Below are 13,251 nucleotides of genomic sequence, written 5' to 3'. Positions count from 1 at the left end.
GCTGAAAACCAGCTTTTCCGATGACTTTCTGGGTCCGTAGACACTCCGTACGGATCCGGGAGGCAGGAATTTCTGGGCTATTTGGTCCCCGCCACAAACTGTGTTCCCTAACCACTGACTCCATCCCTCTCTCTAGCATCAATCTGAGGGTGAACAAGACTGTTTGCAACCTAGGTGTCATATTTGACTCTGAAATGAGTTTCCAGCCTCATATCTGTGGCATATCAAAAACCACCTTTTTCCACCTCGGTAACATTGCCCGCCTCTGTCCCTGCTTCCGCTCCTCTGCTGCTGAAACCCTCATTCATGCCTTTGTTACTTCTAGACTTGACTACTCCAACTCACTCCTGGCCGCCTTCCACATTCCACATTCCACGCTACGTAAACTTGAAGTCATCCAAAACTCAGCAGCCCGTATACTAACCCGAACCAAGTTAAGATCACTCATCACCCTGTGCTTTCTGACCTAAATTGGCTCACAGTTAAACAACGCCTCGATTTCAAAATTCTCATCCTTTTTACAAATCACTCCATGGACTTGCCCCTCCCTATCTTTTTCAGCCTAACGACCCCACAAGATGTATGCACTCCTCAAATTCTGGCCTCTTGAACATTATTCATTATAACTGCTCAACCATCGGTGGATGTGCCGTCCCTAAGGGCCTGGGCCCTAAGCTCTGGAACTCCCTCCCTAAACCTCTCCCCCTCTCTACCTCTCTTTCCTCCTTTAAAATGCTTGTTAAAACCTACCTCTTTAAACAAGCTTTTGATCAACAGCCTTCATTTCTTCTGTGGCTCAGTGTCAAATTTATCTGTTTGTCTGTAATGCTGCTGTGAACCGCCTTGGACCCTGTTACTACTTCCTCAATAATGGATTCCAGCATTTTCCCAGTGACTGATGTTAAGCTAACTGGCCTGTAGTTCCCTGTTTACTCTCTCTCTCTCTCTCTCTCTCTCTCTCTCTCTCTCTCTCCTTTCTTGAATAATGGGTTACATTTGTGACCTGCCAATCTGCTAGGACCGTTCCTGAATCTTGGGAATTTTGGAAGATCACAACTAATGCATCCAATATCTCTGCAGCCACCTCTTTTCGAACCCTAAGATGTAGGCCATTAGATACAGGGGATTTGTGGGCTTTTGGTCCCATTAGTTTCTCAAGTACTTTTTGTCTACTGATATTTAGTACTTTAAGTTCTTCACTTTCATGAGCCCTTTGGTTCCTCACTATTTTTGATACAGGTATACTCTTTGTGTCTTCTACTGTGAAGACAGATACAAAATACTTGTTTAAAGTCTCTGCCATTTTCTTGTTTCCCAATATAATTCACTGCTGCTACTGCTCTATCTCGAGATTCATTCCATGTAATAATTACTTTGAAGAACTGTCGGATATCAGTCCTAAATTTGCTTTTTACTAGTTTGAACCTGTATCTCCTTGTCCTATTCATGCATTTTACTTTGAATCATTTTACTGCATTTACCTTTTCCATATCATCTTTATCTACTTCTATATGATCATCTCTTGGACATCTCCTTTTAAGGCTAAAAAGACAAAATGTGTTCAATCTTTCCTCAGTACTTTAGACTTTGATATTAGAGATCAGCCTTATGCATTGCATCTGATGTTCAAATGTCTCCCTTGTGTCTCAATGATCAGAACTGGACACCGTACTGAAGGTGCAGTCTGACCAGAGCACTGTACAGCCTAATCCTGGCTTCCTTTGATGTATATTGCAATGTTTTGGCTATATAGTTTGACATTCTGTTGTCTTCTGATTGCTGCACAGCAGTGGTTGGACATTTTGAGATTGAGTTTGAGTTTACTTAAATTCCTAGGTCTCGGTCAACTTCACTCTTAACCTCATTCATGGAGCAGGAACCTTGCCCATTTTTATTTGAGTGGTACCACACACTTTTCTGCATTAAATTTCATCTGCCATATTTCTGCCCACTTACATATTTTGTCTAACTCGTTTTGTACTTTCTAAGCTGCCTACTCCATTCCTCTGCCCTTTTTAGTTTATCATTTGCAAATTTTACTAATTTGAGCTGAGTTTCTGAATCCAAGTTATTAATGTAAATTAGATGTAAACCGTGTCAGCTGTGGCTCAGTTGGTAGCACCCTCGCCTCTGAGGCAGAACGTTGTGGATTCAAAGTCCCAATCCAGAAACTTGAGTGCAAAAATCTAGGCTGGCACTCCAGTGCAGTACTGAAGGAGTGCTGCATTGTCAGAGGTGCCGTCTTTCTGATAAGATGTTAAACCGAGGCCTCGTCTGCTCTCTCAGGTGGAAGTAAAAGATCCCATGGCACTATTTTGCAGATGAGCAGGGGAATTATCCCTGGTGTCCTGGCCAATATTTATTCCTCGATTAAAATCACTAAAACAGGTGATTTAGTCTCATTGCTGTTTGTGCATTCAAATTGGCTGCATTGGAGGTCATTTTCCAGCATTCTATAGACTCTGGATCAGTTCCTATGGATTGGAGGGTAGCTAATGTAACCCCACTTTTTAAAAAAGGAGGGAGAGAGAAAACTGACATCGGTAGTGGGTAAAATGTTGGAATCAATTGTTAAAGATGTAATAGCAGTGGATTTGGAAAGCAGTGACAGGATCGGTCCAAGTCAGCATGGATTTATGAAAGGGAAATCATCCTTGACAAATCTTCTGGAATTTTTTGAGGATGTAACTAGTAGAGTGGACAAGGGAGAACCAGTGGATGTGGTGTATTTGGACTTTAAAAATGTTTCTGATAAAGTCCCACACGAGATTAGTGTGCAAAATTAAAGCACATGGTATTGGGGGTAATGTATTGACGTGGATAGAGAACTGGTTGGCAGACGGGAAGCAGAGAGTCGGGATAAACGGGTCCTTTTCAGAATGGCAGGCAGTGACTAGAGTGTTAAGATCGATCAGCGGGGAGACCCCAGCTCTTTACAATATACATTCATGATTTAGACGAAGGAATTGAATGTAATATCTCCAAGTTTGCAGATGACACTCAGCTGGGTTTGTGAGAGTTGTGAGGAAGATCCTAAGAGGCTGCAGAGTGACTTGGACAGGTTAGGTGAGTGGGCAAATACATGGCAGATGCAGTATAATGTAGATAAGTGTGAGGTTATCCACTTTGATGGTAAAAACAGGAAGGCAGAATATTATCTGAATGGTGACAGATTAGGAAAAAGGGAGGTGCAACGAGATCTGGGTGTCATGGTACATCAGTCATTGAAAGTTGGCATGCAGGTACAGCAGGCGGTGAAGAAGGCAAATGGCATGTTGGCCTTCACAGCGAGAGGATTTTCGTATAGGAGCAGGGAGGCCTTACTACAGTTATACAGGCCCTTGGTGAGGCCACACCTTGAATATTGTGTACAGTTTTGGTTTCCTAATCTGAGGAAGGATATTCTTGCTATTGAGGGAGTACAGCGAAGGTTCACCAGACTGATTCCTGGGATGACAGGACTGACATATGAAGAAAGACTGGATCGACTAAGCTTGTATTAACTGGAATTTAGAAGAATGAGAGGGGATCTCATAGAAACATATAAAATTCTGACAGGCTTGGACAGGTTAGATGCAGGAAGAATGTTCCTGATGTTGAACCAGGGGTCATAGTCTAAGGTAAGAAGTAAGCCATTTAGGACCGAGATGCGGAGAAACTTCTTCACTCAGAGAATTGTTAACCTGTGGAAACCTCTACCACAGAAAGTTGTTGAGGCCAGTTCGTTAGATATATTCAAAACGGAGTTAGATGTGGCCCTTGTGGCTAAAGGGATCAAGGGGTATGGAGAGAAAGCAGGAATGGGGTACTCAAGTTGCAAAAATGATCAGCCATAATCATATTGAATAGTGGTGCAGGCTCGAATGGCCTACTCCTGCACCTGTTTTCTATCTTTCTATGTTTCTCTTCTGAACACATGGTGACTGTTGTTTATTAGGTTCTTATTGTACAGATAATCCTCAAGTTTACTCTCGATGATTGATTCTATTATTATACATAGGTTTGAAGTAAGACTTATTGGTCTGTAGTTGCCTGTGGCTGTTTTGCCATACTTTTTGTATACAGGCACCTGAATACATGAATCATCATCATCCATCATAGGCAGTCCCTCGGAATTGAGGAAGACTTGCTTCCACTGTTAAAATGAGTTCTTGGGTGGCTGAACAGTCCAATACGAGAACCACAGTCCCTGTCACAGGTGGGACAGATAGCCATTGAGGGAAGGAATGGGTGGGACTGGTTTGCCACTGCCTGCGATTGATTTCTGCATGCTCTCGGCGATGAGACTCGAGGTGCTCAGCGCCCTCCCGGATGCACTTCCTCCACTTGGGGCGGCCTTTGGCCAGGGACTCCCCGATGTCAGTGGAGATGTTGCACTTTATCAGGGAGACTTTGAGGGTGTCCTTGTAACGTTTCTTCTGTCCACCTTTGGCTCGTTTGCCGTGAAGGAGTTTTGAGTAGAGCGCTTGCTTTGGGAGTCTTGTGTCTGGCATGCGAACTGTGTGGCCTGCCCAGCGGAGCTGATAAAGTGGTCAGTGCTTCAACGCTGGGGATGTTGGCCTGGTCGAGGACGCTAATGTTGGTGCGCCTGTCCTCCCAGGGGATTTGTAGGATCTTGCAGAAATATCATTGGTGGTATTTCTCCAGCGGCTTGAGGTGTCTATTGTAAATGGCTCATGTCTCTGAGCCATACAGGAGGGCGGGTATTACTCTAGCCCTGTAGACCATGAGCTTGGTGGCAGTTTTGAGGGCCTGGTCTTCAAACACTCTTTTCCTCAGGCGGCTGAAGGCTGTACTGGCGTACTGGAGGCAGTGTTGAATCTTGTCGTCAATGCCTCCTCTTGTTGATAAGAGGCTCCCGAGGCCTGTCCTCGCTGCACAGCACTGCCCCCCCGTCATCAAGATCCACAGTGCGGCCCTGGACAACTTGGACCACTTCCCATACATGAATGCAGGCACAATGAATACACTGACCTGTTTGTAATCTATTGACAATTCCCAGTGTCCATTGACTCCCCCATAATGATTGTTGGTGCTTAGCATATCTCCCCGCTGATCTTTCTTAACACTCTAAGGTAAATACCAAATGTCTTTAACCCCCTAATAAGGTCACATTATCTATTAGTGATTTGTACATCCTAGGTGTACAATCTGAGAGGAGACGACCATGAATGGGCAACTGGATCTGAGTGGGAAACTCATCATTAAAGCTCAGTTAGGTGATGATATTCGCCGGATCCCAATCCACAATGAGGATATCACCTATGATGAACTAGTACTGATGATGCAGCGGGTGTTCCGTGGGAAACTTCAGAGCAATGATGAGGTCACAATCAAGTACAAGGATGAAGGTGGGTGATTGAGTGCTATCAAAAATAGTTGGGCATTCTGAAAGCATATTAGCTTGCTTTGAGCTATTTGGATTCACTGAGAGTAATGTAGCAGTGCCAGCTGGATTATTAGGTTAGATCCCGTATGTTAATATGGAGTTTAATGCAAGGGGGAGGGAGAACAGCTATATGTTTTGCCTTCTTAAGGTGTAGCCTGCCGCAATTAATCTCATGATTTCATGATGGTCACAAAGCCAGAATTGTGGAGCAAAGAGCGGCAGTAAATGCAAGAAAGAATGGCTTGTGATTTTAACTTATTACACTCTCAAAAATCTCAAAGCACTTCAAGCACTGAATTACACTGCAATGAACTTTGTGTCGATAAGCGTGATTGATGTTAATTACCACTGCAGAAAAGAGGGTCTTAAAAATACTTTCCTACATTGACTACTTTTAACTATCAGTTGTTGGGCATTGCAACTTAATTCATATTTATTACATTTAAAAGGGTTGTAAGTTTGTTTTGACTTTGAAGGAACAGGGTGAAGAGACAAGGTAAGCATGTTTCTGTATCTGCTAACTTTTCCTTCCTTGCTGTTTTTTTTCTGCCTTCCCCCCATTCTCTTTGTTACAAATCTGCATGGTATACTGTTTTATAAAAACTGTTTATTGGTGTATGTGTCTGGTAAATTAGCTATGGTTAAGCACTTATTTCATTCATATTTCCTTTTATCTTAGTGCAGAATATTGTTCAGATAAAACACAGTGAGAAACTTAATTCTAAATATGTTCACTAATCATAAACAATTAAATTAGTGCTACAAATTGCTTTCCCTTTGGATCAGGGGTGTTATCCCGGTGTCCTAACCAGTATTTATCCCTCAACAAACCTCGCTAAAACAGATTATCTGGTCATTATCATGTTGCTGTTAATGGGAGCTTGCTGTGCACAAATTGGTGGCGGCGTTTCCTACATTACAGCAGTAACTACCCTTCAAAAGTACTTAATTGGCTGTAAAGCACTTTGGGATGTCCTGAGCTCGTGAAAGGTGCTGTATAAATGCAAGTTTTTTTTACTTTAGAAAAACTGCTGTATAAAATTAAAATGCTGTTCTGTTTGAGGCATGGATAGGTTGAAATTAATTGCTACAGATTTAGTCTTTCTAAAATTTTAACATCAGAATGGTTTGCATATAGTTTATTTTCACTTTCTCCCCTTTTTACCTCTTCCTGGTTCATGCACTATCTCTGTTTGAGAGTGGTTGGATGACCAGCTTTGAGATGACCAGCTACTTATTAACCAGTAAAATTATGTTCCCTGTCTGTTAAAGGTTGGAGGTATCCTTTCAAGCTGTACACAGCACATGATAGTAGAATTAACTGATTAATGATATGGAACTTATATGATTTGTGAAATATAAAATGCATGTTTATATTTAGGCCTAGCGGGGGGTGGGGGGTGGGGTGGGGGTGGGGAACGGACGACACACTTGAATAATTTAAAGAGGTAAGTTGCTGCAATGTATTTTAATGTGCTTGTGCAGCCTTTCCAGCCTCAGCCCGCATTGTGTCCCTGGTTACTGTGGCAAACCGATCTTTTTGGCGCAGATCAAGGCTCCACCCCCAAAACTAAAGGACAGGCTAGGCGGTGCCAACATGAAGAAATCAAATGGGGAAATTTGGAACACTTTTTTGGGGCATTCTTGTGGCCCCCAAAAAACGGGCGTAACTCTTCAAGTACGCCAAAAAAATGCTTTGGGGAAAATTGAGCCCAAGGTTTCAAATTGATGACCTTTTGTCAGGCTATCCACAGATGCTGCCTGACATGCTGAGTATTTCCAGCATTTTCTGTTTTATTTCAGATTTCCAGCATCTGCAGTAGTTTGCTTTCGTATTTTAAAACCTACCTCTTTGACCAAGCTTTTGGTCACTTGTGCTAATTTCTACTTATACAGCTCGGTGTCAAATTGTTTTTGTGTCTTAATATTTATGTGAAGCACCTTGGGATGTTTCACTACGTTAAATACCCTATATAAATACAAGTTGTTGTTTTAATGCTTGGAGTGGCTTTGTTGTACCTCTTTGGTTACCAGACATTAAATTGTTCCATTATAAGAACATAAGAACATAAGAATTAGGAACAGGAGTAGGCCATCTAGCCCCTCGAGCCTGCTCTGCCATTCAATAAGATCATGGCTGATCTGGCCGTGGACTCAGCTCCACTTACCCACCCTCTCCCCGTAACCCTTAATTCCCTTATTGGTTAAAAATCTATCTATCTGTGACTTGAATACATTCAATGAGCTAGCCTCAACTGCTTCCTTGGGCAGAGAATTCCACAGATTCACAACCCTCTGGGAGAAGAAATTCCTTCTCAACTCGGTTTTAAATTGGCTCCCCCCATATTTTGAGGTTGTGCCCCCTCGTTCTAATTTCCCCGACCAGTGGAAACAACCTCTCTGCCTCTATCTTGTCTATCCCTTTCATTATTTTAAATGTTTCTATAAGATCACCCCTCGTCCTTCTGAACTTCAACAAGTAAAGACCCAGTCTACTCAATCAATCATCATAAGGTAACCCCCTCATCCCCGGAATCAGTCTCGTGAATCGTCTCTGTACCCCCTCCAAAGGTAGTATGTCCTTCCTTAAGTAAGGTGACTAAAACTGCACGCAGTACTCCAGGTGCGGCCTCACCAATACCCTATACAGTTGCAGAAGCACCTCCCTGCTTTTGTACTCCATCCCTCTCGCAATGAAGGCCAATATTCCATTTGTCTTCCTAATTACCTGCTGCACCTGCAAACTAACTTTTTGGGATTCATGCACAAGGACCCCCAGGTCCCTCTGCACCGCAGCATGTTGTAATTTCTCCCCATTCAAATAATATTCCCTTTTACTGTTTTTTTCCCCGAAGGTGGATGACCTCACACTTTCCGACATTGTATTCCATCTGCCAAACCTTAGCCCATTCGCTTAACCTATCTAAATCTTTTTGCAGCGTTTCTGTGTCCTCTACACAACCCGCTTTCCCACAAATCTTTGTGTCATCTGCAAATTTTGTTACACTACACTCTATCCCCTCTTCCAGGTCATCTATGTATATTGTAAACAGTTGTGATCCCAGCACCGATCCCTGTGGCACACCACTAACCACCGATTTCCAACCCAAAAAGGACCCATTTATCCCGACTCTCTGCTTTCTGTTCGCCAGACAATTCTCTATCCATGCTAATACATTTCCTCTGACTCCACTTACCCTTATCTTCTGCAGTAACCTTTTATGTGGCACCTTATCGAATGCCTTTTGAAAATCTAAATACATCACATCCATCGGTACACCTCTATCCACCATGCTCGTTATATCAAAGAATTCCAGTAAATTAGTTAAACATGATTTTCCCTTCATGAATCCATGCTGCGTCTGCTTGATTGCACTATTTCTATCGAGATGTTCCGCTATTTCTTCCTTAATGATAGTTTCAAGCATTTTCTGCAATACAGATGTTAAACTAACCGGCCTATAGTTACCTGCCTTTTGTCTGCCCCCTTTTTTAAACCGAGGCGTTAAATTAGCTGCTTTCCAATCCGCTGGTACCTCCCCAGAGTCCAGAGACTTTTGGTAGATTATAATGAATGCATCTGCTATAACTTCCGCCATCTCTTTTAATACCCTGGGATGCATTTCATCAGGACCAGGGGACTTGTCTACCTTGAGTCCAATTAGCCTGTCCAGCACTAACCCCCTTAGTGATAGTGATTGTCTCAAGGTCCTCCCTTCCCACATTCCTGTGACCAGTAATTTTAGGCATGGTTTTTTGTCTTCCACTGTGAAGACCGAAGCAAAATAATTGTTTCAGGTCTCAGCCATTTCCACATTTCCCATTATTAAATCCCCCTTCTCATCTTCTAAGGGACCAACATTTACTTTAGTCACTCTTTTCCATTTTATATATCTGTAAAAGCTTTTACTATCCGTTTTTATGTTTTGCGCAAGTTTACCTTCGTAATCTATCTTTCCTTTCTTTATTGCTTTCTTAGTCATTCTTTGCTGTCGTTTAAAAAATTTTCCCAATCTTCTATTTTCCCACTAACCTTGGCCACCTTATACGCATTGGTTTTTAATTTGATACTCTCCTTTATTTCCTTGGTTCTCCACAGCTGGTTATCCCTTCTCTTACCGCCCTTTTTCACTGGAATATATTTTTGTTGAGCACTATGAAAGAGCTCCTTAAAAGTCCTCCACTGTTCCTCAATTATGCCACCGTTTAGTCTGTGATTCCAGTCTACTTTAGCCAACTCTGCCCTCATCCCACTGTAGTCCCCTTTGTTTAAGCATAGTACGCTCATTTGAGACACTACTTCCTCACCCTCAATCTGTATTACAAATTCAACCATGCTGTGATCACTCATTCCGAGAGGATCTTTTACTAGGGGATCGTTTATTATTCCTGCCTCATTACACAGGACCAGATCTAAGATAGCTTGCTCCCTTGTAGGTTCTGTAACATACTGTTCTAAGAAACAATCCCGTATGCATTCTATGAATTCCTCCTCCAGGCTACCCCGTGCAGTTTGATTTGACCAATCGATATGTAGGTTAAAATCCCCCATGATTACTGCCGTTCCTTTTTCACATGCCTCCATGATTCCCTTGATTATTGCCCTCTCCACCGTGAAGTTATTATTTGGGGGATTATAAACTACACCCACCAGTGACTTTTTCCCCTTACTATCTCTAATCTCCACCCACAATGATTCAACATTTTGTTCATTGGAACCAATATCGTCTCTCAAGTAGTTATTGGTGGGCAAACTATTCCAACTGCACATCAGATTTGAAAGAATTGACTGGTGGATTTAACTTTTGTTCTTCATTTGTTTCATTCTCTGCATATCTTGTGAGAGTCTCATCTATTTCCTTGAGTATTATCCAATCTGACCCAGATTCCTTGCAGACATTCAATTCATTTTTCAGAACCCAGATCAGTTCTTGATGATCTCTGCCAATGCTTTAGATTCTTGAGCCAAAATGTCCCAATTTGGAATTTGACCATAGTCTTAATTTGTAAAGATTAGTATTACAGATGTAAAATAAGCTGCTTTTTCCAAATCAGCTGCAATGTATTTTCCAAAGCTATCCCTTCTCTGTTGTTTAGTACACTGCTAGCTTCAAGCAATAGTATAGAAACTCTTTGGATTGCTCTTGCTTGTATCTGTAATTTGCCTTTTTTGTAACTTCTAATAATCCTTTTCATTCATCTCCAATTTAGATTTTTGATGACTCGAGACCTTACTAATTTTTATTGTAGTGGTGGAACTGTTGCCTCTTGAGTCTGAAGGTCTTGGGTTCAAGCTCCATTCTAGAGACTTAAGCACATAATCTAGGCTGACAGTTAATTGCAACATTGAGAGAGTGGTGCATTGTTGGAGTTGTCATCCTTTGGATGAGATGTTAAACTGAGGCCTCATCTACCTGCTCAGGAACAAGATACCATGGTGCTATTTGAAGGAGAGCACAGGTCTCCTAGTGTCCTGGCCAACATTTAGCCCGCAACCAACACCACCAAAACAGATTATCTGGTCATTTCTCTCATTGCTTTTTGTGGGACTTTAGTATTTACAAATTGGCTGTTTGCAAACATAACAATGACTACACTTCAAAAGTACTTAATTAGCGATGAAGCACTTTGAAAGAAGAAAGACTCGCATTTATATAGCGCCTTTCACGACCACCGATTGTCTCAAAGCGCTTTACAGCCAATTAAGTACTTTTTGAAGTGTAGTCACTGTTGTAATGTAGGAAACGCAGCAGCCAATTTGCACACAGCAAGCTCCCACAAACAACAATGTGATAATGACCAGATAATCTGTCTTTTTTTAATAATGTTGATTAAGGGATAAAAATGGAATAGCGCACTGGGAATAATTCCCCTGCTCTTCTTCGAAATATTGCCGTAGGATCTTTTACGATCCACCAGAGGGGACAGGCGGGGCCTCGGTTTAATGTCTCATCTGAAAGACGGCACCTCCGACAGTGCAGCATTCCATCAGCACTGCACTGGAGTGCCGGCCTAGATTTTTGAGCTCAAGTCACTGGAAGTGGGACTTGAACCCACAGCCTTCTGACTTAAAGGCGAGGGTACTACCAATTGAGCCACGGCTGACAGGGCTTTGGGATATTCTGAGGACATGAAAAGTTGTACATTAATTGAAGTTCATTCCTTCTCTTCTTCCTTTCAAAATATTTGATTGCCATTTAGACTAGTTTCACCTTGTGTAGCTATTGTGGTACAAGTCTTGCTTTTATTCCCCTATTATGAAAGTACTCTCTTTTCTGTATCCCTTGAGGAATATAAAAGATCATTGAAGTCCATCTGGTCATTTATTTTTGGGGAGGAATTATTATTTCTAGTTCTATTCCAAATTGATCTTGTAGCAGCTCTCAATTCCAAAAATTTGTTAAAATAAAGCCATGCATTTCAAGGTTTGCAGACTAAAAGAGATGATTTATTGTAAAATAATGGTTATTATAATGCTTTGTGTTCACAGTAAGTGGCCTTACTATATATTATTTAAAATATTAAGAAATATTGCTGTTGAAAGAAAGACTTGCATTTATATAGCGCCTTTCGTGACATCAGAACATTCCAAAGCACGTTACAGTCAATGAAGTACTTTATTTCTTGAAGTGTAGTCACTGTTGTAATGTAGGTAATGCAGCAGGCAGTTTGCAAAGTCCCACAATGTGATAATGACCAGAGATAATCTGTCTTTCACTGTTGGTTGAGGGATAAAAATTGGCCAGGGCACCGGGGAGAACACTCCCGCTCTTCTTCGAAATAGTGCCATGGAATCTTTTACGTCTATCTGAGAGGGCAGGCGGGGCCTCGGTTTAATGTCTCACCCGAAAGACAGCACATCCGACAGTGCAGCACTCCTTCAGTACTGCACTGGAGTGTCAGTCTAGATTTTGTGCTCAAGTCCCTCGAGTGGGACTTCAACCTACAACCTTCTATCATTAGTTCAGCTATCACAAGCATTACCAATTCCATGATTTGCTACTTTTCGCAATGGAAGTGAGTGCCTCAAAAGCTGTCAAGTTGAAGGGTGAAATATCAAGATGAAAGTACATTTTGAAAAATTGCTTTTTCCCTGCCCCTGGAAATTGTGGGAATTAATAGAAACCAAATACAGTTTCTAAATTTATTCTGGAATCTTGATCCTATCGATTTCTTCTCTTGCTTCCCCATCCCCTCCACCAAGACCCTATAATTTGTACTAATTCCAGATGTCCTTCATAGAATCATAGAAATGTACAGCACGGAAGGAGGCCATTTCGGCCCATTGTGTCCATGCCAGCCGACCAAGAACTATCCAGCTCTTGGACCATAGCCCTGTAGGTTACAGCACTTTAAGTGCACATCCAAATATCTTTTAAATGTGGTGAGGGTTTCTGCCTTACCACCCTTTCAGGCAGTGAGTTCCAGACCCCCACCATCCTCTGGTTGAAGAAACTTCCCCTCATATCTCCTCTAAACCTCCCCCCAATTACTTTAAATCTATGCCCCTGGTTGTTGATCTCTCTGCCAAGGGAAACAGGTCCTTCCTATCTACTCTACCCAAGCCCCTCATAATTGTATACACCTCAATCAGGTCTCCCCTCAGCCTCCTCTGTTCCAAAGAAAACAGAGCCAGCATCTCCAATCTTTCTTCATAGCCAAAATTCTCCAGTCCAGGCAATGTGCTTGTAAATCTCCTCTGCACCCTTTCCAGTGCAATCACATCTTTCTTATAATGTGGTGACCAGAACTGTATGCAGTGCTCCAGCTGCAGCCTAACTAGTGTTTTATACAGTTCAAGCAGAACCTCCTTGCTCTTGCTTTTATGAGTCGAAGCATGGAATACAAGTATTTCATATACC

General features: G+C 42.0%; 1 protein-coding gene across 4 annotated transcripts in view; it reads left to right on the top strand.

Annotated features, from left to right (window-relative positions):
- The window catches only part of tfg (trafficking from ER to golgi regulator), a 223,374-nt gene that overhangs the window by 50,815 nt on the left and 159,308 nt on the right, over positions 1-13,251 (top strand). For all 4 annotated transcript variants that reach the window (XM_070893680.1, XM_070893679.1, XM_070893681.1 and 1 more), the window contains exon 2: positions 5,143-5,351. In XM_070893680.1, coding sequence (XP_070749781.1) covers positions 5,168-5,351 — 184 coding nt within the window. In that variant the 5' untranslated portion in view covers positions 5,143-5,167. The remainder of the gene's footprint in view (positions 1-5,142; positions 5,352-13,251) is intronic.

This window comes from Pristiophorus japonicus, chromosome 11 (genome assembly GCF_044704955.1).
Source record: "Pristiophorus japonicus isolate sPriJap1 chromosome 11, sPriJap1.hap1, whole genome shotgun sequence".
Taxonomy (NCBI): Eukaryota; Metazoa; Chordata; class Chondrichthyes; family Pristiophoridae; genus Pristiophorus; species Pristiophorus japonicus.
The sequence above is the reverse complement of the archived record's forward strand: the minus strand, read 5'-3'. Positions and strand labels throughout refer to the sequence as shown.